The 23,475-nt window shown below is 39.4% G+C and overlaps 1 protein-coding gene across 1 annotated transcript in view; it reads right to left on the bottom strand.

The window, feature by feature from the left end:
* LOC114100130 (steroid transmembrane transporter SLC22A24-like) overlaps window positions 1-23,272 on the bottom strand; it is a 63,263-nt gene extending 39,991 nt beyond the window's left edge. The window contains exons 1-4 of the mRNA XM_027944772.2: window positions 22,871-23,272; window positions 21,958-22,061; window positions 1,409-1,563; window positions 1,141-1,309 (exon numbers count right to left, since the gene is read on the bottom strand). Of these exons, the coding sequence (XP_027800573.2) occupies window positions 1,141-1,309; window positions 1,409-1,563; window positions 21,958-22,061; window positions 22,871-23,272 (830 nt within the window). The remainder of the gene's footprint in view (window positions 1-1,140; window positions 1,310-1,408; window positions 1,564-21,957; window positions 22,062-22,870) is intronic.
* Between the last annotated feature and the right edge of the window lie 203 nt (window positions 23,273-23,475).

Raw genomic sequence — 23,475 nt, 5'->3', positions numbered from 1 at the left:
TGCAAATTGGTAAAAATCACTTTGGAAAGCAGTATGGAGATTTCTCGAAAAACTAGAAATGGAACCACCACATGACTCAGCAGTTCCAGACTTAGGAAATTTATGCCAAAACCCCCAAATCTGTATACTCTAGTGATACACGAATTTCAATGTTTGTAAGTGTGCAATTCACAATAGCCAAGTTATAAAACCATTGTTAGTGTCAATCAACAGATGAACAGATAAAGAAAATATGGTATATACACACATAGACTTTTATTCAGCCATAAAGAAGAATGAAATTATGTTATTTGCTGGTAAATGAATGGAACTGGAAAGCATAATGCTAAGTGAAATAAGCCAGACTCAGAAAGTCAAAGATTGAATATTTTCTTTCATATGTGGAATGTAGAGAAGAACAAATGGATAAAATAAAAGGAGCTCATGAGACTAGAAGGGAGAACAGTATAGCAGAGAAAGGCAGAAAAGGATGAGGGAGGAAAGGATGCCAAGGAGAGGTGCTGGCATTGAAATTAACCAAACTGTGCTATGTGCATGTATAAACAAATCACAATGAACTCCATGTTTATATATGATCATTGTGCACCAATTAAGAAAATAAATATATAGAAGAGAGACCATAAGGAAGACAATCAGAGGAAGTGAGAGGGCAGGCAAAAGGGAGGTAAGGGAAAATGAGATATAGGAAATTATAGTATATGCATTTATGAGTATGTCACAATGATCCTCACTATTATGCATTATTATACTGCCCTCATAAAAGTATAATAAATGTTTGATTTTTTAAATATTTAGTTTTTAGTTTTAGGTGGACACAATATCTTTATTTTATTTTTATGTGGTGTTGAGAATTGAACCCAGTGCCTCACACATGCTAGGCGAGCATGCTACCACTTGAGCCACATCCCCAGCTGTGACTTTTTTCTATTACAATTATTTCATGACAATTTTCTGCCTATTATACAAAAATGGTGACATATAGTGCCAACCTCCACTTAAATTGCCATCCTATTTCCTCACCTTGGATGGCACAAAGGGTGTTAATGGGGACCAGTATTGGGACCAAAAACATACCCAGTGACATAGCTCTTCTGTTATCACCTTGGCCTCTCTTGTAAATAATTTGGAGATTGTTCATACCTGGAGGGATAGAGGAGGACAAGCAAGGGTATAGACACAGCCAGGTGCAGTGTGTACCAGCTTCCAATGGCAAAAGCCAGTCCTCCGAGGAACATTTGCCCAATATTGTAGGAAGACATCATCAGGACTATTCCCACAGACTTCCTTTGGGATATTGTCCATTCCGACACTGGAAGAAAATATGTACATAATTGTCATTCCAGGCAAAGGGTAATTTCACAGTCAATTCAGGCATGGAGAAAATGAAAGTTTCAAATTATTGACTTACTAAGACAAAAAGAATTTATCATAATAGTCGCGACACTCAACCCAGCCCAGAAGCGTAATATGCAGTAAATGAGGAAGGTGGGGGCAAAGGCTGCAGCGGTGTCAACGATGCCCAGCTGGAGTAAGCACCACAGGTACACCACCTTCCGCCCAAACCTAAGGAAGATCAGAACAGGTAAGCTTATTTCAGAACAAAAACAATATGTGGAAAACAAGAAAAGATAAAATAACTTGAGATTTAGGGTAAAATGTTTAACAAGTAGGACATTGTACTGTGATCTAGCAGAATCACAATACTAGTCAACAACAAAAATCACAGATGTAAGCATCCCTGCTAATCTGAGAGTGATGCCAGAATGTGCAGCAAAGCACATGGTAGAGGACTTTGATGCCATGTGGAACCATATCAAGAAAAGTAATAAAGAGATTAGACAAAAAAGATACATCTTATATAGACTTGAAAACTATCATACTCAAAACATTACATATTTCATATCATGTAGAAAGAGAAATAGTAAACACATGAGATATTTCTCTGTCATGATGGATGGGAATGGAGATTAATGGGAATTCATGAATATGAATGGGAATACACAAGGAAAAGGGTCTTTGCCCAAACCAATAAAGACATTGTAGATGAGAAGAATGACAAGACAGTATCCTCGAGTAAAATGAAGAAAAGTATAGATGGATACTGAACTGTACATAATAAATAAATTTGTATGTATTTGAAATCTGAAGAAGAAACATGTCAGGACTGGAAAACTTGCCTGATCACCTGAGACCTGTTCAGTTACAGTGATGTAAAATGGTGCACATGGTGTGTTATTGCTTTAGGCAGGTTTAAACTACTTTGTATCACTGTGCTGTATTGATTTTTTTCCTATCCTCACTCCTCTAACTAAATAAATATTTGTGTGATAGAAAATTTCAAGATATTCATAGCCTGGAACTCTTCTATGACCCAAATGTACGTGTACAACTAGATACCTGAATCTACATGTATATGTCCATTATGGTTTAGATGTGAACAAATGTGAGCTGTTCCCAAAAAGATTTTTTTTTTGATGGATACAATACCTTTATTTTATTTATTTATGTGGTGCTGTCTTAGTTTTTTAAAATTATAATTATTAACATATTTATCATTAAAGCTATTGAGATGTACTATGATATTTCCATACAGATATATATTGTGTATTAATCATGTCCATCCATTTCTTTAATTCCCTCCCTTTCCTGTTTCTGCTCCCCTGGCCCACTTCCTAGTCTATAATAGTTCATCTTCTGCTTTCAGATCATCTTTTTTCTTTTTAGTTTCCACATCAATGATACATAGGAATGACTTCTTTTTTCTCACATTTTTAATTGGTGCATTATATTTGTATATACTGATGGAATTTGTTGTTAATATTCGTACATGCACACAATATAACGATATAATTTGGCCAATAGCACTCCCCAGTGCTTTACTCCTCCAAACCGTTGGTCCCTTTCCTCTATTGATCTCTCTATAATTTCCATGAGATCCACCCCATTTTTTTCTTTTTTCCTTTATAGCTTCTGCATATAAGAGAAGATGTACAACCTTCAACCTTCTGAATTTGACTTATTTTGCTTAATGTAGTGGTCTCTAGTTCCATCCATTTTCTGGTGGTTGACTCAATTTCATTTTTTTTATGGTTGAATAAAGCTCCATTGTGTATGTGTATGTATATATATATATATATATATATATATATATATATATATATATATATATATATATATATATCACATTTTCTTTATCCATTCATCCATTAATGGACACCTAGGCTGGTTTCATAGTTTGGCTATTGTGTTGCTGTAAACCTGGGTATACATATGTCTCTGTAGGAAGATGGCTAATTCTTCCTGCAGGATAAATACTGAGGAGTGGTATAGTTGGATCATATAGTGATTCCATTCTTACTCTTTGAGGAGCCTCCATACTGATTTCCATAGCAATTATACTAATTTATGGTCCCACAAACAGTGTAAAAGTGTTCCTTTTTCTCCATGTTCTCTCCAACTTTTATCATTATTTGTATTCTCAATGACTGCCATTCTGACTGATGTGAAATGAAATCTCAGTGTAGCTTTGATTTGCAGTTTCTAATTGCTAATGATGTTGAACTTTTTTTTCATTTATTTGTTGGCCATTTGTATTTATTTTGAGAATTGTCTGCTTACTTCATTTTCTCATTTACTAGTTGGGTTATTTGATTTTTTTGGTGTAAAGTTTTCTGAGTCCTTTATATATTCTAAATATGAATCCTCTGTCAAAAAAGTAGCTAGTAAAGATTTTCTTCTATTCTGTAGGGTTTTGCTTCACATTTCTAATTCTTTCCTTTTATGTACAGAATTTTTAAATTTGATGCCATCCAATTTTTAACTCTTGGCATTATTACATGAGCTTTAAGGATTCTACTGAGAAAGTTCTTGCCTTTGTCTATGTATTAGATTGTTGACCTTATGTTTTCTTCCAGGAGTTGCATAGTTTCTGATATAATTCTTAGATCTTTGATCCATTTTGAGTTGATTTTTTTGTGCAGGGTGAAAGTTAAGGGTCTAGTTTCATTCTTCTACATATGGATAACCAGTTGTCTCAGCACCATTTGTTAAAAAGTCTGTCTTTTCGCCAATGTTTGATTTTGGCACTTTTTTTTATTAGTTGTTCAAAACATTACAAAGCTCTTGACATATCATATTTCATACATTTGATTCAAGCAGATTATGAACTCCCATTTTTACTCAGTATACATATTGCAGATTCACATCGGTTACACATTCACTTTTTTACATACTGCCATACTAGTGTCTGTTGTATTCTGCTGCCCTTCTTATCCTCTACTAACCCCCCTCCCCTCCCCTCCCCTTCCTCCCCTCCCATCTTCTCTCTCTACCACATCTACTGTAATTCATTTCTCTCTCTTGTTTTTTTCCCCTTTCCCCTCAATTCCTCTTATATATAATTTTGTATAACAATGAGAGTCTCCTTCCTTTACCATGCAATTTTGCTTCTCTCTCTCTTTCCCTCCCCCCTCTCATCCCTGTTTAATGGCGATCTTCTTCTCATGTTCTTCCTCCCTATTCTATTCTTAGTTGATCTCCTTATATCAAAGATGACATTTGGCATTTGTTTTTTAGAGACTGGCTAGCTTCACTTAGCATAATCTGCTTTAGTGCCATCCATTTCCCTGCAAATTCCATGATTTTGTCATTTTTTTAGTGCAGAGTAATACTCCATTTTGTATAAATGCCACATTTTTTATCCATTCATCTATTGAAGGGCATCTAGGTTGGTTCCACAGTCTTGCTATTGTGAATTGTGCTGCTATGAACATCGTTGTAGCAGTATCCCTATAGTACACTCTTTTAAGGTCTTTAGGGAATAGTCCAAGAAGGGGAATAGCTGAGTCAAATGGTGGTTCCATTCCCAGCTTTCCAAGGAATCTCCATACTGCTTTCCAAATTGGCCACACCAATTTGCAGCCCCACCAGCAATGTACAAGTGTACCCTTTTCCCCACATCCTCGCCAGCACTTGTTGTTGTTTGACTTCATAATGGCTGCCAATCTTTCTGGAGTGAGATGGTATCTTAGGGTGGTTTTGATTTGCATTTCTCTGACTGCTAGAAATGGTGAGCATTTTTTCATGTACTTGTTGATTGATTGTATGTCCTCCTCTGAGAAGTGTCTGTTCAGGCCCTTGGCCCATTTGTTGATTGGGTTATTTATTTTCTTATTGTTTAATTTTTTGAGTTCTTTATATACTCCTGATATTAGGGCTCTATCTGAAGTGTGAGAAGTAAAAATTTGTTCCCAGGATGTAGGCTCCCTGTTTACCTCTCTTATTGTTTCTCTTGCTGGGAAAAAAACTTTTTAGTTTAAGTAAGTCCCATTTGTTGATTCTTGTTATTAACTCTTGTGCTATGGGTGTCCTATTAAGGAATTTGGAGCCCAACCCCACAATCTGTAGATCAGAGCCAACTTTTTCTTCTATCAGATGCAGATCTCTGATTTGATATCAAGCTCCTTGGTCCATTTTTGAGTTAACTTTTGTATGTGGTGAGAGAAGGGGATTCAGTTTCATTTTGTTGCATATGGATTTCCAGTTTTCCCAGCACCATTTGTTGAAGATGCTATCCTTCCTCCATTGCATGCTTTTATCCCCTTTATCAAATATAAGATAGTTGTAACTTTGTGGATTAGTCTCTGTGTCCTCTATTCTGTACCATTGGTCCACCCACCTGTTTTGGTCCCAGTACCATGCTGTTTTTGTTACTATTGCTCTGTAGTATAGTTTGAAATCTGGTATCGCTATGCCGCCTGATTCACACTTCCTGCTTAGAGTTACTTTTGCTATTCTGGGTCTTTTATTTTTCCATATGAATTTCATGATTGCTTTATCTATTTCTACAAGAAATGCCATTGGGATTTTGATTGGCATTGCATTATACCTATAGAGAACTTTTGGTAATATCGCCATTTTGATGATGTTAGTTCTACCTATCCATGAACAGGGTATATTTTTCCATCTTCTAAGATCTTATTCTATTTCTCTCTTTAGGGCTCTGTAGTTTTCATTGTATAAATCTTTCACCTCTTTTGTTAGGTTGATTCCCAAGTATTTTGTGTTTTTTTTTTTGAGGATATTGTGAATGGGGTGTTTTTCCTCATTTCTATTTCAGAAGTTTTGTCACTGATATACAGAAATACCTTTGATTTATGCATGTTGATTTTATATCCTGACACTTCGCTGAATTCATTTATTTTTTCTAGTAGTTTCTTTGTAGACCCTTTTGGGTCTGCTAGGTATAGAATCATGTCACCGCAAATAGTGATAATTTAAGTTCTTCTTTTCCTATTTTTATGCCTTTAATTTCTTTTGTCTGTCTAATTGCTCTGGCTAGTGTTTCGGGAACTATATTGAATAGAAGTGGTGATAGAGGGCATCCCTGTCTTGTTCCAGATTTTAGAGGGAATGCCTTCAATTTTTCTCCATTCAGAATGATGCTAGCCTGAGGATTAGCATAGATAGCTTTTACAATGTTGAGGTAAGTTCCTGTTATCCCTAGTTTTTCTAATGTTTTGAACATAAAGGAATGCTGTACTTTGTCTAATGCTTTTTCTGCATCTATTGAGATGATCATATTGTTCTTATCTTTAAGTCTATTGATGGGGTGAATAACATTTATTGATTTCTGTATATTGAACCATCCTTGCATCCCAGGAATGAATCCTACTTGATCATGGTGCACAATTTTTTTGATGTGTTTTTATATCCAATTCGCCAGAATTATATTGAGGATTTTTGCATCTAGGTTCCTCAGAGATATTGGTCTGTAGTTTTCTTTCTTTGAGGTGTCTTTGTCTGGTTTTGGAATCAGGGTGATGTTGGCCTCATTGAATGAATTTGGAAGAGCTCACTCTTTTTCTATTTCCTGAAATAACTTGAAAAGTATTTGTATTAATTCTTCTTTAAAGGTTGTGTAAAACTCCACTGTGTACCCATCCGGTACTGGGCTTTTCTTGGTTGGTAGTCTTTTGATGGCTTCTTCTATTTCATCCATTGATATTAGTCTGTTCAAATTGTGTGTATCCTCCTGACTGAGTCTTGGCAAATCATGTGACTTAAGGAATTTATTGATGTCTTCACTATCTTCTATTTTATTCAATATAGGGTTTCAAAATAATTTCTAATTATCTTCTGTATTTCTGTAGCATCTGTTGTGATATTGCCTTTTTCATCCCATATGTTAGTAATTTGAGTTCTCTCTATTCTTCTCTTCGTTATCATGGCTAAGGGTCTGTCAATCTTATTTATTTTTTCGAAGAACCAACTTTTAGTTTTGTCAATTTTTAAAATAGTTTCTTTTGTTTCAATTTCATTGATTTCCACTCTGATTTTAATTATTTCTTGTCTTCTGCTACATTTGCTGTTGTTTTGCTCTTCCTTTTCTAGGGCTTTGAGATGAAGTGTGAGCTCACTTATTTGTTGGTTTTTTCTTTTTTTGAGGAATGACCTCCAGGCGATGAATTTCCCTCTTAAAACTGCTTTCATTGTGTCGCATAGATTCCGATATGTTGTGTCTGTATTTTCATTTATCTCTAAGAATTTTTTGATTTCCTCCTTTATGTCTTCTGTAAACCATTGATCATTCAGTAACATATTGTTCATTTTCCATGTGATGTAGGATTTTTCCTTCCTTCTTTTATCATTGATTTCCAGTTTCATTCCATTATGATCAGATAAGATGCATGGTATTATCTCCACCCCTTTATATTTACTGAGGGTTGCCCTATGGCATAATATATGGTCTATTTTTGAGAAGGATCCATGTGCTACAGAGAAAAAAGTATATCCACTAGATGATGGTTGATATATTCTATATATGTCAGTTAAGTCTAGGTATTGATTGTGATATTGAGTTCTATAGTTTCTTTATTCAACTTTTGTTTGTAGGATCTGTCCAATGGTGAGAGAGGTGTGTTGAAGTCACCCATAATTATTGTGTTGTGGTCTATTTGATTCTTGAACTTGAGGAGAGTTTGTTGTATGAACGTCGCAGCACACTTATTTGGTGCATAAATATTGATAATTGTTATGACTTGTTGGTGAATGGTTCCTTTTAACAGTATATAATGTCCTTCCTTATCCCTTTGATTAACTTAGTCTTGAAGTCAATTTTATTCAATATGAGGATGGCCACCCCTTCTTGCTTACGAGGACCGTGTGTATGGTATGTTTTTTCCCAACCTTTCACCTTCAGCCTGTGTACGTCTTTTCCAAACAGATGTGTCTCCTGGAGGCAGCATATTGTTGGATTTGTTTTTTTAATTCATGTTACCAGCCTATGTCGCTTTATTGGTGAGTTTAAGCCATTAACGTTTAGAGTTACTATTTACATATGGTTTGTACTTCCAGCCATGTTTGATTATTTATCTTTTTTTTTAATTTGGTTTGTTTCTCCATGATTAGGTTTCCCCCTGCCCTCTGGCTTTACTGAGGTACTTCCCACTATTGGTTTTGGTTATTGTTTTTCATTTCTTCCTCGTGTAGTGTTTTGCTCAAGATGCTTCGCAGTGCTGGTTTTCTGGCTGCAAATTCTTTTAACTTTTGTTTATCTTGAAAGATTTGTATTTCGTTGTCATACCTGAAGCTTAATTTTGCTGGATACAAAATTCTTGGTTGGCATCCATTGTCTTTCAGTGTTTGAAATACGTTCTTCCAGGATCTTCTCGCTCTCAGCGTCTGTGATGAAAAATCCATTCTTAACCTTATTGGTTTACCCCTGAGTGTAATCTGCCTCCTTTCTCTTGTAGCTTTTAATATTTTCTCTTTGTTCTGTATATTGAATATCTTCATAACAATGTGTCTTGGCATTGGTCTACTGTGATTTTATATCTCGGTGTCCTATATGCCTCTACAATTTGTACATCCGTTTCCTTTTTTATTTCTGGAAAGTTTTCTATAATTATTTCATTCAGCAGGTTGTTCATTCCCTTGGTTTGAACCTCTATACCTTCCTCTATCCCAATGACTCTTAAGTTTGGTTTTTTTATGTTATCCCATATATCTTGGATGTTTTTCTCATGATTTTTTACCAGCCTTTCTGAGTTGGCTAGACTGTTTTCAAGATGATATATTTTGTCTTCATTATCTGACATTCTGGCTTCTACTTGCTGCACTCTGTTAGTGATACTCTCATTTGAGTTTATAATTTGGTTTATAGTTTCCTTCATTTCTAGAATTATTGTTTGATTTTTTTATAATCTCTATCTCCTGATAAAGATGCTTATTTGCTTCTTTTATCTGTTTATGTAATTCATTTTCAATGTGTTCTTTCATTGTTTGAATTTGCTGTCTCATATCCTCTTTAAGATTCCATTCCATCTGTCTAAGGTTTTTCTTGAGTTCTTTATTTGACCATTTTTCTAATGCCTCTAGGTCCTCCTGAATATTTAGGCTGCACTGCATTGTTTGTACTCCTTTTCCTCCTTGCTTTTTCATGCTGCTCATGTTACTTCTTGTTCTGTTTGACTGCTGAGTTACTGTTTACTCCTATAAATTTATTTGGTTTTGTGTGTCTCTGGCTTCTCTCTTTTGTGATGGGAGACTATGACTAGAGACGATGAGTTTTGTTGCACTTTAATGCAGATTCATTCAATTCCTAAACTGTGTACGGATTCTGATGGCATATAGCGGTCTACAGTTTGGTCTTGGGACTTTTATTTAGGTCAAATGATGTGATGGTATTGAGGGTGGTATCTCTTGGCAACCTTGGAGGGTTGCTCTACTGACAACGGATATTAACAGGAGAATGGTCTGGAGTATTTGGGGGTAGCTAGGGACTTGGTAGCACTATATAACACCTCAGAACTTTGACCTATACATATTTAGTAAATTACACGTAAACAGCATCGTGATGCTTGGGAGGAAAGGTATTAGAAGGGAAGGGAAGAAGTCACTAAAGAGAATGAGAGTAAACAGGTAGAATTCAAGAAGGGGAAATAAGGAAATTGAAAAGAAATGAAAAGACAAAAGAAAAAAGTAGAAAAGAAAAAAATTTAAAAAAAATAATCAAAAAAAATAAAAATAAAAAATAAAAAATAATTTTTTTAAATTAAAAAAATGCAGTCTTAGAGTTTGATTAACTTCTCTCCAAATAGGTGGAGCTGTGCCCACTGGGCCAAGCTTCTCCTCTCAATACACAGGAACCAATCACTGTGCAGCAGCTCCTCCTCCCCGACTGGGCGGGTCTCCAATACTGAGTGCCTAGGGCCTTTTCTTGTGTCTAGTCACTTCCCCACTTTTCCTCCAGCCAGGCCCCACTCACCGGTGATGCTCACCACAATACTGGCTACATGCCAGGTCTGCTGCTCCCTGGAGCCCTATTTTCTTGAATGATTGGGCACAATCTCCCTATTTGCCATTCCCTCAGACCCTAAGTTTGTGGAGCTTGGGGCTGAGAACCCTCAGCGTATTTTGCTTGCCTTCCGGTAGCCATGCGCCCAGTAGCTGGTGCAAGAGACCTCAGTTGTCAGCACTGGTGGGAGCGGTAGCCTGGGGTCCCCCGCCGCGGGTCCCGCGCCACTCCTGATTCCCTCGGTCTGACCTTCGCGCTCACGGGAGAGCTGGGAGGGGCCCTTGAGGTTTCCCCGCTGTGTGGAGAGGGAAGGCTAGGGGGTTACACACCTGCCGCCGCGGGTTTCAATGAGGTTATCTCCTCCGCCACATTCTTGTGACATCAGTTTTCTGCCATGGTGGTATCCCATGCAAATGGTGACAGTTCGTTCCCTTTGCTGGGTGACCGATGCAACGGGTGGGTCCTGACTGGCTCTCCCAAGCCCTGTCTCAATCCTGTGGCCACTGCCTATGAAGGCTCGGTTGGTATTTACCTCCGCAGGTTCAGAAGGGCCGACCAGTTGTTTCAGCAGGATCGTTTAGCGCTGAGTCACAGTGGTTTGTCTTCGAGATGCAGGCAAACGGGAGCTTGAATTCAGCCGATCTGGGCTCCGTGTGTGTTCTGAGAGGTGCAAACTGTTCGCCCCAGATCCACATCAGCTCAGCATTGCCTAGTAATCCTGAGCAAACAGCATTTAGATGGTTTAAGACTCCCTATGCCCGCACAGCTGAAGAGGTCAGAGACTTGATCTCTCCGTGCCCACCGCCATGTATTGTTCCCAAAAAGTTGATGTGCGTGAGACAATCCAAGAAATTTCAGAGGTGAAATGATTGGGTTATGAGAATATTAACTAATTGGTGCATAAATCCAGTTGAATGGATTAACTGGGTGGTAACTATAGTTGAGTAGCATGTGGTTAGAAGAGATAGGTCACTGGTGGTATGCCTTTGGAGATTATATTTTGTCTTGGTGAGGAGAGTGTTTTCTATGTCTCTCTCTCTCTCTCTCTCTCTCTCTCTCTCTCTCTCTCTCTCTCTCTCTCTCCCTCTCTCCCTCTCTCTCTCCCCCTCCCTCTTTTGTGCCATGTTCCTGGCTCATACTTTCCTCCACCATATTCTTCCACCATGATACTTCAAGGAATGGAGTCAGCCACCTATGGACTGAGAACTCTGAAACTGTGAGCCCTAAGAGCCTCTAAATTTGTTTTTGTTGGGTATTTTAGTCACAGCACCAAAAAAGCTGACTGAAACAATGCCAAATAGCCTCCACTCAGCAAGTCAAAAACAGACTTCTTGATTTTCTCCACCACATTTCTCCACTTCTTCTCTAATTGTCTTCCATCTTCTATAGTGGCATTAAGTCTGGAGTCTAGTCATATTTTGGGGTTAGAAGCTTATATCCTCTTTGATTCTTCCATTTCTCTCACTAGCAGCTCTATAATAATGGAAAATAATCTTTTTTTTTTTTTGATTTACTAACTTTTAATTATTTTTTTTTAATTTTTTATTGTTGGCTGTTCAAAACATTACATAGTACTTGATATATCATATTTCACAATTTGATTCAAGTGGGTTATGAGTTCCCATTTTTACCCCATATACAGATTGCAGAATCACATCAGTTACACATCCATTGATTTACATATTGCCATACTAGTGTCTGTTGTATTCTGCTGCCTTTCCTATCCTCTACTATCCCCCCTCCCCTCCCCTCCCCTCCCCTCTTCTCTCTCTGCCCCCTCTACTGACATTCGTTTGTCCCCCTTGTATTATTTTTCCCCTTCCCCTCACTTCCTCTTGTATGTACTTTTGTATAACTCTGAGGGTCTCCTTCCATTTCCATGCATTTTCCCTTCTCTCTCCCTTTCCCTCCCACCTCTCATCCCTGTTTAATGTTAATCTTCTTCTCATGCTCTTCGACCCTACTCTGTTCTTAGTTACTCTCCTATATCAAAGAAGACATTTGGCATTTGTTTTTTAGGGATTGGCTAGCTTCACTTAGCATAATCTGCTCTAATGCCATCCATTTCCCTGTAAATTCTATGATTTTGTCATTTTTTAATGCAGAGTAATACTCCATTGTGTATAAATGCCACATTTTTTTTATCCATTCATCCATTGAAGGGCATCTAGGTTGGTTCCACAGTCTAGCTATTGTGAATTGTGCTGCTATGAACATCGATGTAGCAGTGTCCCTGTAGCAGGCTCTTTTTAGGTCTTTAGGGAATAGACCGAGAAGGGGAATAGCTGAGTCAAATGGTGGCTCCATTCCCAGCTTTCCAAGAAATCTCCATACTGCTTTCCAAATTGGCTGCACCAATTTGCAGTCCCACCAGCAATGTACAAGTGTACCCTTTTCCCCACATCCTCACCAGCACTTGTTGTTGTTTGACTTCATAATGGCTGCCAATCTAACTGGAGTGAGATGGTATCTTAGGGTGGTTTTGATTTGCATTTCTCTGACTGCTAGAGATGGTGAGCATTTTTTCATGTACTTGTTGATTGATTGTATGTCCTCCTCTGAGAAGTGTCTGTTCAGGCCCTTGGCCCATTTGTTGATTGGGTTGTTTGTTCTCTTATTGTCTAATTTTTTGAGTTCTTTGTATACTCTGGATATTAGGGCTCTATCTGAAGTGTGAGGAGTAAAGATTTGTTCCCAGGATGTAGGCTCTCTATTTACCTCTCTTATTGTATCTTTTGCTGAGAAAAAACTTTTTAGTTTGAGTAAGTCCCATTTGTTGATTCTAGTTATTAACTTTTGTGCTATGGGTGTCCTATTGAGGAATTTGGAGCCCGACCCCACAGTATGTAGATCGTAGCCAACTTTTTCTTCTATCAGACGGCGTGTCTCTGATTTGATATCAAGCTCTTGATCCATTTTGAATTAACTTTTGTGCATGGCGAGAGAAAGGGATTCAGTTTCATTTTGTTGCATATGGATTTCCAGTTTTCCCAGCACCATTTTTTGAAGATGCTATCCTTCCTCCATTGCATGCTTTTAGCCCTTTTATCAAATATAAGATAGTTGTAGTTTTGTGGATTGGTTTCTGTGTCCTCTATTCTGTACCATTGGTCCACCCGCCTGTTTTGGTACCAGTACCATGCTGTTTTTGTTACTATTGCTCTGTAATATAGTTTGAAGTCTGGTATCGCTATACCGCCTGATTCACACTTCCTGCTTAGCATTGTTTTTGCTATTCTGGGTCTTTTATTTTTCCATATGAATTTCATGATTGCTTTCTCTATTTCTACAAGAAATGCCGTTGAGATTTTGATTGGCATTGCATTAAACCTATAGAGAACTTTTGGTAATATCGCCATTTTGATGATGTTAGTTCTGCCTATCCATGAACAGGGTATATTTTTCCATCTTCTAAGATCTTCTTCTATTTCTCTCTTTAGGGTTCTGTAGTTTTCATTGTATAAGTCTTTCACCTCTTTTGTTAGGTTGATTCCCAAGTATTTTATTTTTTTTTTGAAGATATTGTGAATGGAGTGGTTGTCCTCATTTCCATTTCAGAGGATTTGTCGCTTATATACAGGAATGCCTTTGATTTATGTGTGTTGATTTTATATCCTGCCACTTTGCTGAATTCATTTATTAGCTCTAATAGTTTCTTTGTAGACCCTTTTGGGTCTGCTAGGTATAGAATCATGTCATCTGCAAATAGTGATAATTTAAGTTCTTCTTTTCCTATTTTGATGCCTTTAATTTCTTTCGTCTGTCTAATTGCTCTGGCCAGTGTTTCGAGAACTATGTTGAACAGAAGTGGTGAGAGAGGGCATCCCTGTCTTGTTCCAGATTTTAGAGGGAATGCCTTCAATTTTTCTCCATTCAGAATGATGCTAGCCTGAGGCTTAGCATAGATTGCTTTTACAATATTGAGGTATGTTCCTGTTATCCCTAGTTTTTCTAGAGTTTTGAACATAAAGGGATGCTGTACTTTGTCGAATGCTTTTTCCGCATCTATCGAGATGATCATATGGTTCTTATTTTTAAGTCAATTGATGTGGTGAATAACATTTATTGATTTCTGTATATTGAACCAGCCTTGCATCCCAGGGATGAATCCTACTTGATCATGGTGCACAATTTTTTTGATATGTTTTTGTATCCGAGTGGCCAGAATTTTATTGAGGATTTTTGCATCTAGGTTCATTAGAGATATTGGTCTGTAGTTTTCTTTCTTTGAAGTGTCTTTGTCTGGTTTAGGTATCGGGGTGATGTTGGCCTCGTAGAATGAATTTGGAAGTTCTCCCTCTTTTTCTATTTCCCGAAGTAGCTTGAAAAGTATTGGTATTAGTTCCTCTTTAAAGGTTTTGTAAAACTCTGCTGTATACCCATCCGGTCCTGGGCTTTTCTTAGTTGGTAGTCTTTTGATGGTTTCTTCTATTTCCTCAATTGATATTGGTCTGTTTAGGTTGTCTATATCCTCCTGACTCAATCTGGGCAGATCATATGACTTAAGAAATTTATCTATGCCTTCACTATCTTCTAATTTATTGGAGTATAAGGATTCAAAATAATTTTTGATTATCTTCTGTATTTCTGAAGTGTCTGTTGTGATATTGCCTCTTTCATCCCGTATGTTAGTGATTTGAGTTCTCTCTCTTCTTCTCTTCGCTAGCATGGCTAAGGGTCTGTCGATTTTGTTTATTTTTTCAAAGAACCAACTTTTAGTTTTGTCAATTTTTTCAATTGTTTCTTTTGTTTCGATTTCATTGATTTCAGCTCTGATTTTAATTATTTCTTGCCTTCTACTTCTTTTGCTGTTGTTTTGCTCTTCTTTTTCTAGGATTTTGAGATGAAGTATGAGATCATTTATTTGTTGGTTTTTTCTTTTTTTAAGGAATGAACTCCAAGCAATGAATTTTCTTCTTAGAACTGCTTTCAATGTGTCCCATAGATTCCGATATGTTGTGTCTGTGTTTTCATTAATCTCTAAGAATTTTTTAATTTCCTCCTTGATGTCTTCTATAACCCATTGATCATTCAGTAACCTATTGTTCATTCTCCAAGTGATGTATTCTTTTTCCTTCCTTCTTTTATCATTGATTTTCAGTTCCATTCCATTATGATCAGATAGGATGCATGGTATTATCTCTACTCCTTTGTATTGTCTAAGAGTTTCCCTGTGACATAATATATGATCTATTTTTGAGAAGGATCCATGTGCTGCTGAGAAAAAAGTGTAACTGCTTGATGTTGGGTGCTATATTCTATATATGTCAATTAAGTCTAGGTTATTAATTGTGTTATTGAGTTCTATAGTTTCCTTATTCAACTTTTGTTTGGAAGATCTGTCCAGTGGTGATAGAGGTGTGTTGAAGTCTCCCATGATTATTGTATGGTGGTCTATTAGACTCTTGAACTTGAGAAGAGTTTGTTTGATGAACATAGCTGCACCATTATTTGGGGCATATATATTTATGATTGTTATGTCTTGTTGGTGTATGGTTCCCTTGAGCAGTATGTAGTGTCCCTCTTTATCCCTTTTGATTAACTTTGGCTTAAAATCTATTTTATTTGATATGAGTATGGATACTCCTGCTTGTTTCCGCAGTCCATATGAGTGATATGATTTTTCCCAACCTTTTACCTTCAGCCTATGTATGTCTTTTCCTATCAAATGCGTCTCCTCTGGGCAGCATATTGTTGGGTCTTGTTTTGTGATCCATTCTACTAGCCTGTGTCTCTTGATTGGTGAGTTTAAGCCATTAACATTTAGGGTTATTATTGAGAAATGGGTTGTTCTTCCAGCCATATTTGTTTATTTCTGTTACTAAACATGGTTTGTTTTCCACTTTGAGTATTTTCCCCCCTTTAGTGTCCTACCTCCCACTGTTGGTTTTCATTGTTATTTTCCATTTCCTCTTCCTGTAATGTTTTGCCAAGGATGTTTTGAAGAGATGGTTTTCTAGCTGCAAATTCTTTTAACTTTTGTTTATCGTGGAAGGTTTTAATTTCATCTTCCATCCTGAAGCTTAATTTCGCTGGAAACAATTCTTGGTTGGAACCCATTTTCTTTCAGTGTTTGAAATATGTTATTCCAGGATCTTCTAGCTTTCAGAGTCTGTGTTGAAAGATCAGCTGTTATCCTGATTGGCTTACCCCTAAATGTGATCTGCTTCCTTTCTCTTGTAGCTTTTAAAATTCTCTCCTTATTCTGTATGTTGGGCATCTTCATTATAATGTGTCTAGGTGTGGATCTCTTATGATTTTGCACATTCGGCGTCCTGTAGGCTTCTAGGATTTGGGGTTCTGTCTCATTCTTCAAGTCTGGGAAGTTTTCTCGTATTATTTCATTGAATAGATTGCTCATTCCTTTGGTTTGAAACTCTGTTCCTTCCTGTATCCCAATGACTCTTAAATTTGGTCTCTTGATGTTATCCCATATTTCTTGGATGTTCTGCTCATGGTTTCTTAACAGTCTTCCTGAGCTGTCTATGTTCTTTTCAAGTTGAAATACTTTATCTTCATTGTCTGATGTTCTGTCTTCTAAGTGTTCTACTCTGCTGGTAGTATTCTCAATTGAGTTTTTAAGTTGGCTTATTGCTTCCTGCATTTCTAGGATTTCTGTTTATTTGTTTTTTATAACCTCTATTTCCCTGTATAGTTGATCTTTTGCTTCTTGGATTTGTTTATGTAATTCATTGTTGAAGTGATCTTTCATTGTCTGATTTTGCTGTCTGATGTCTTCCTTGAGACTCCAGATCATCTGAAGCATGTATATCCTGAATTCTTTATCTGACATTCCATCAGCTGCAGCTATTACCTCTTCTAACGTTGAGTTGACCTGCAATGCTTGTGGTCCTTTCTTTCCTTGTCTCTTCATACTGTTCGCGTTCCTTTCTACTTGGTGAAACTGTTGTGCTATTGAATTTTTCCCCTATATATTTATATTGGTCTTGTATAGTTGCAAAGCCTCCCTTGCAGGCGCGGGCGGCGGCTCTGCCCCTCCTCCAATTGGGGCAATGTGCCTACCACGCCGGCAGGCCGCTGGGCCTGCTCTGCCAGTCGGTAGCAGGTCCGCCGACCTTGCAGGCGTGGGCGGCGGCTCTGTCCCTCTGCGGGCCGCTAGGCTTGTTCTGTCGGTGGTCGCAGTTCTGCCTACTTTGCAGGCGCAGGCAGCGACACTGCCCCTCTGCAGGCCTCTTGGGCTGTACTGCCAGTGGGTCGCAGGTCTGCCTACTTTGCAGGCGTTGGGGGGGGGGGCGGCTCTACCCTTCCTCAGGCCACTGGGCCTGTTCTGTCTCTCGGTTGCAGGTCTGACCTGTTCTGATAGTGGTCACAGTTCCGAATACCTTGCAGGCGCGGGGGTGAGGGGGCGGCTCTGCCTCTCAGCAGGCCGCTGCTCCTCTTCTGCCGGTGGGTCACAGGCCCGCCTACCTTGCAGGAGTGATTGGAAGCTCTGTCCCGCCGCGGGCCACTGGGCCTTTTCTGTTGGTGGTCACAGTTCCCCTACCTGGCAGGCGCGGGGGGTGGGGGGCGGCTCTGCCCCTCAGCCAGCCGCTGGGCCTGCTCTGTGTTTGGTCACAGTTCCCTCTACTATGCCGGCGCAGGGGGAGGGGGCGGCTCAGCCTCTCAGCAGGTGGCTGCTCCTCTTCTGCCAGTGGGTCGCAGGCCCGCCTACCTTGCAGGAGTGATTGGAAGCTCTGTCCTGCCGCGGGCCACTGGGCCTTTTCTGTCGGTGGTCCCCCTTCCCCTACCTGGCAGGCGAGGGGTGTGGGGGGCGGCTCTGCCCCTCAGCCGGCCGCTGGGCTTGCTCTGTGTTTGGTCACAGTTCCCTCTACTATGCCGGCGCAGGGGGAGGGGGCAGCTCAGCCTCTCAGCAGGCGGCTGCTCCTCTTCTGCAGGTGGGTCGCAGGCCCGCCTACCTTGCAGGAGTGATTGGAAGCTCTGTCCCGCCGCGGGCCACTGGGCCTTTTCTGTCGTTGGTCCCCCTTCCCCTACCTGGCAGGCGAGGGGCGTGGGGGGCGGCTCTGCCCCTCAGCAGGCCGCTGGGCCTGCTCTGTGTTTGGTCACAGTTCCCTCTACTATGCCAGCGCAGGGGGAGGGGGCGGCTCAGCCTCTCAGCAGGCGGCTGCTCCTCTTCTGCCGGTGGGTCGCAGGCCCGCCTACCTTGCAGGAGTGATTGGAAGCTCTGTCCCGCCGCGGGCCACTGGGCCTTTTCTGTCGGTGGTCACCCTTCCCCTACCTGGCAGGCGAGGGGTGTGGGGGGCGGCTCTGCCCCTCAGCCGACCGCTGGGCCTGCTCTGTGTTTGGTCACAGTTCCCTCTACTATGCCGGCGCAGGGGGAGGGGGCGGCTCAGCCTCTCAGCAGGCGGCTGCTCCTCTTCTGCCGGAGGGTCGCAGGCCTGCCTACCTTGCAGGAGTGATTGGAAGCTCTGTCCCGCCGCGGGCCACTGGGCCTTTTCTGTCGGTGGTCACCCTTCCCCTACCTGGCAGGCGAGGCGGGTGGGGGGCGGCTCTGCCCCTCAGCCGGCCGCTGGGCCTGCTCTGTTGGAAAATAATCTTAATCTCCAGAAGTTCTTGATTCCTCTACTTTTAAAACGTTCCCCAAATCCATCTCCATCATTCCATCTCCATGATATTTACTTACTTTATACTCCTATCATTTTCTTCTGGGATACTTCAATAGGCTGAAAATGGTCCTTGTTACCACTCAGTGGAGAAATAAGACATTTAAAAGGCAAAGTAATAAAATTCCCATTTGTGGGGATAAATGCATGGAGTACTGCATACATCACATACATTAAGGGCATTTGAGTGGCAGGCCACTTCCCTCATGCTAGGCATGTGAGTGGAAAACTGTTTACCCTGTAGGCACAGATCTGAGTTTGAGGACTTAGGTGTGAGGCCTGTGCTTGCTCCATGGCCCACTCCTCAATTGGTTGCTGCAAGGACAGTTATCAGAAATTGCATTGGTGGCTACCTGTAATCTACTTAGCTATTGCCCGAGTATAAATACATGGTAACTGTGCAATAAAATCAGACCTGCTTCCTGCTTGGTCTCCGGAGATCTTGTTTAGTGACTCCACAGCCACACAGTCCTCTACCCTGTTTTATGGACCTCCTTGCTGGACAAGAGAGAGCCCACACACCCATTAAATTTAAAGGCTGGGAATTGCAACAAGAGTAACTTGGGTAGAGGTACCATTAAATAGGGAGTCAGGGAAGAGATGTTTCAGAAGGTAAGATTTGAATCTGAGTACCTAGAAGTGGGGCTGAACAGTGTACAGGGAAAAGAAATAGGCAGAAGGAAGAGAAAACGTAAATGCCATGTGGTAGAATCCAGCTAGATGTTCTGAAGACTAGCAGAGAATGGAGAAGTAGGTAGACAAGGTGATGAAGGGAGGCAGGAACCATATCGCAGAATGGCAAGACTTGAAAAACACTCAGGGTTTTATTCCATGTATGACAGAAAATCACTGGATATTACCTGGGTAAGAAAAGCAGAAAATTTTCAAGGTTGAGAAGACACAGGTCAACATAATGTGTGGATGAAATGTGTGTTATTAACGCATGTCAAATGCTAGCTGTAAATGTGAGCTGCACATTCTCTAAAGTTTTCTAAGAGAATCTGGGTGGTTATTTGTCAGGAATGCAGAGGTCCCTTCATTTGATAGGGGTGTTGAACTCCATAACTTCTGGTACTAGAAGCAGAGAGAGGTGGGGGGGGGTAGAAGGTAGTTGAATAATTGACACCAAAGAACAAATGGATGGCAGTAATAAATTCTAATGTTCTACAGCAAAGCTGGGTGACTATACTTCACAATAACCTATAGTATATTTTATGAATCACTAGAATAGAGGAGCTTGAAAGCTGTATACCAAAATATTGATAAGGAGATGGAAATAAACGTTCATTACCTGGATTTTGTCAGTATATATGGTATACTCATAATGAAATATCACATAGTACTTCATACTACAATTATTATGTGTTTATATATATTTTTTAAATGTTTAATGTGATGGAAATATTAACCATATTGTTGTGATAATTACACACTGTTTGTATGTATTTAATGTATATAAACACACCAAATTAATGTACTCCCTAAATTTGTGAAGTAAAATAATTAATAAAGTAAGTTTCTTTACTGCCTTCCATCATTTACTACTTTAGATCTGAAAGGGCCATCTTACAAATTTCTGTCATCAGTACTAAAGTTAATACTTTTACAACTGATTTCCTAGCTGCTACTATTGCCTTCTATCAAATTATACTCCTAATCCAATAGTCACATCCCTACCATTGTTACATCCCTTATTAAGCATTTCACTGAAATTTACATTAAACATAAAAGTGTAGATAACAAATGTTTACAAGTTTAATTATTTTCACAAAACCACTCTATCTATTTAACCAGTCCTAAACCAATAGAACATCAGTCTCATGAAGTAGTTGTTGTTCTCAAACATTCTCCTGGACACCATTCTCACCAAAGATATCTAATATCATGAACTTTAATGCCATATATTATTCTGTATGCTTTGATCTTCATGGAACTTGAAATCATGTGTTATGTAGTCCTGGGTTATGTAATGTTGCTCCAGTTATTGCATGTGGCAGTAGTTTGTTCTTTCTTGTGGCTCAATAGAAATTTATATGAATATAGTATATTTTTATTCTACTGTTTATGGATAGTAACCTGAATCTATGCTCAAAGAAAACTTACTTATTCGTATTTTTCACTTAATGGTATTGTTTATTCATTCTCCAGTATAAATTGGTAGTACAGAGACTTGAAAACCAGGGGAAAATGAACTCTCTGATCTAGAAAGCCATACAGGCACCCAATTATCTGTTGTATGCTCAAAGTCACAATTTTGAACTGAGAATACTAGGTGGCTTTCAGAATCAGCACCCCCATCAGTGTTCCTGTGGGAGACATGCATGGATGAGAGCCATGGTTGACTGCCTTCTGTAGCTCTGCCAGGGAGCTAGAAGCCACAAACTTCTCACCTCCAAGTTTCATCCTCCTAACTTCTTAATAATTAACTTTTCTGGTTACAAATGTTACCTATTAAAGTCATTTCACAAGGACCAGCATCCAGGTTACAGGTCCAGTGACTTACCATCCCATCAGGGCCACAGTGCTACTCAATCCTCAGATTCAGATTTTATAATGATGATTACCTCTGTATGTGTGCCTACACTGCATGTGTGAAATGATGGCCAGTATAAAAGTATTTATGCTCATTTATTTTACAGGATCTAGATGGTTCAGAATATTGCCAAGACCAGGAACATACTTTTAATCATGGAAGTGCCTTCTCCCTGACTCTCCTTTCTTTCCCTTTGTTGAACTAACTGTTAATCATACACCTCACATTCTGGATTTGCTCTGAAAATTGCTCCCTGAAACTAGTATGATAGACATACCCTTTTCTGTCCTCCTTAATGCAGAACAATTAATTTTTCACAACAAATTTTTACTTCCAGTGTATGTATTAAGCGCTAATACTTAGTTTCCTGGAGTCAGAAAGTGAGTCCAGTACACAGTTCAGTGTAAAGCACAGAGACCTCGTCAAGATTTCATGAATAAAGAAATAAGTATGTACTGAATACTTAATTTTACCAACAGTCCAAAAGAAAGTGAGGTGACACTCACCTGTCTGAAAGAAGGCTATATATCAGACTTCCCAACAGTGACCCAGTCATAAACAGAGTTTGAACCACTGATTTTAATGACTGGAATTCACAAACCAGGTCCCACTGGAGGAAAATAAAAAAGCACAGTGGAGTTTTAGAAGGTTTTGAGCCTTTAAAATCTTTGCAGTCAGTGAAAACAGAGTGCAAACTCCCACATATGATCTCTGCTTTGTGGATCCTGCCCAATCTCCAGCTTCACCTACAGTCACTCTCCCCTGGTCACCCTTCCTCCACTTATTTTAGCCCTTCAAGTGCACTTGCCTCTCTCTTGCCTAATAACCTTCCAATATTCTGCACCTTTTTTCTTCATGTCTTTATTCATATTTAGCTTCAGGCCGCCAACTCTCTTTATTCCATTACACACATTCTTCAGCTACTATAATTAAAACATATAAAAATACAGTTACCAAAAATGTTTAAAACCCTATCTTTTTTTCTCATCATGTAAGTGACTTAGGGTCTTGCCATTGACTTTTCTTAGCAGTCCATACTTCAACTACTACAATATCTCTCATCCTCAGCCACACATTGAATCACTTATAGAACATCAAAAAATTAGTGTTTGGATCCTATGCCCAGATTTGCTCTCAGGGTCAGTTTTTCAGCAAGTGTTGAGAACCACTGACAGTGTAACATTTGAATACTTTTAAAATTACAGATCTTTCTCACTAGATTAAATGATAATTATAGGTATATGTTTTGTTTGTTCAGTTCATTAACTCCAATACTGTACATTCTCCACAGCATCGAAGAGTAAGTAGATAAGCAATTGCTACCTGCAGAAGGACTAAATGTATAAAGAAAGCTTTTTCTTGGTATTACCTCCAAACTCTTTGATCATACAAACAGTATATTTGGATGAGGCACCTTACCTCAGTTATGATGGTGGAGGGGAAGTAGCTTCTGTCATACACCCAGCCATCCACACAGGGCTCTGTGTCTGCCTCAGCTGTGTTGGTGACAGTTTCATTCATATGGAGGAGCTGCCACTGGGGATGGATGAATCGACGGCATTTCTCTGGTTTCAGGTTTGAGTCCAGTGGAATGGAGATCCTCAGGAGGGCATCTTGGCTGAGATTTCTGGTTTCATTACCAGAGATAGTGTCATTGTCCAGAATCTGGACCCAGCAGCGATGATCAGGAATTGCTGCAGTGAAATTCTCCAGTACAATATGTGGGTATGTTAGGAGGTTGGTGATACAAAAGAGAACTAGCTGAAAGATTTGGAATCTCCCCAGGCCTCCAGCTTGATCCAGGAGCTCTTCAAAGGACATTTAGGCTGAACAGGGGATCACCTTAAGGAACCACTTTATGAAGGCAAATTCGGAAAGAGAAAATGCTTCCTTTTCCAAGACCTATAATGTGTTGATCCTCATTCAACTTTCTCCTTGATGGGCTGTGACTCACTGCTGCAGAATAATGGGTTTAGGCAGGCAGATAGTTTCAATAAAGCTACAGAAATATTTGGCAAAGAGAC

The sequence above is a fragment of the Marmota flaviventris genome, chromosome 9 (assembly GCF_047511675.1).
Source record: "Marmota flaviventris isolate mMarFla1 chromosome 9, mMarFla1.hap1, whole genome shotgun sequence".
Lineage (NCBI taxonomy): Eukaryota > Metazoa > Chordata > Mammalia > Rodentia > Sciuridae > Marmota > Marmota flaviventris.
The sequence above is the reverse complement of the archived record's forward strand: the minus strand, read 5'-3'. Positions and strand labels throughout refer to the sequence as shown.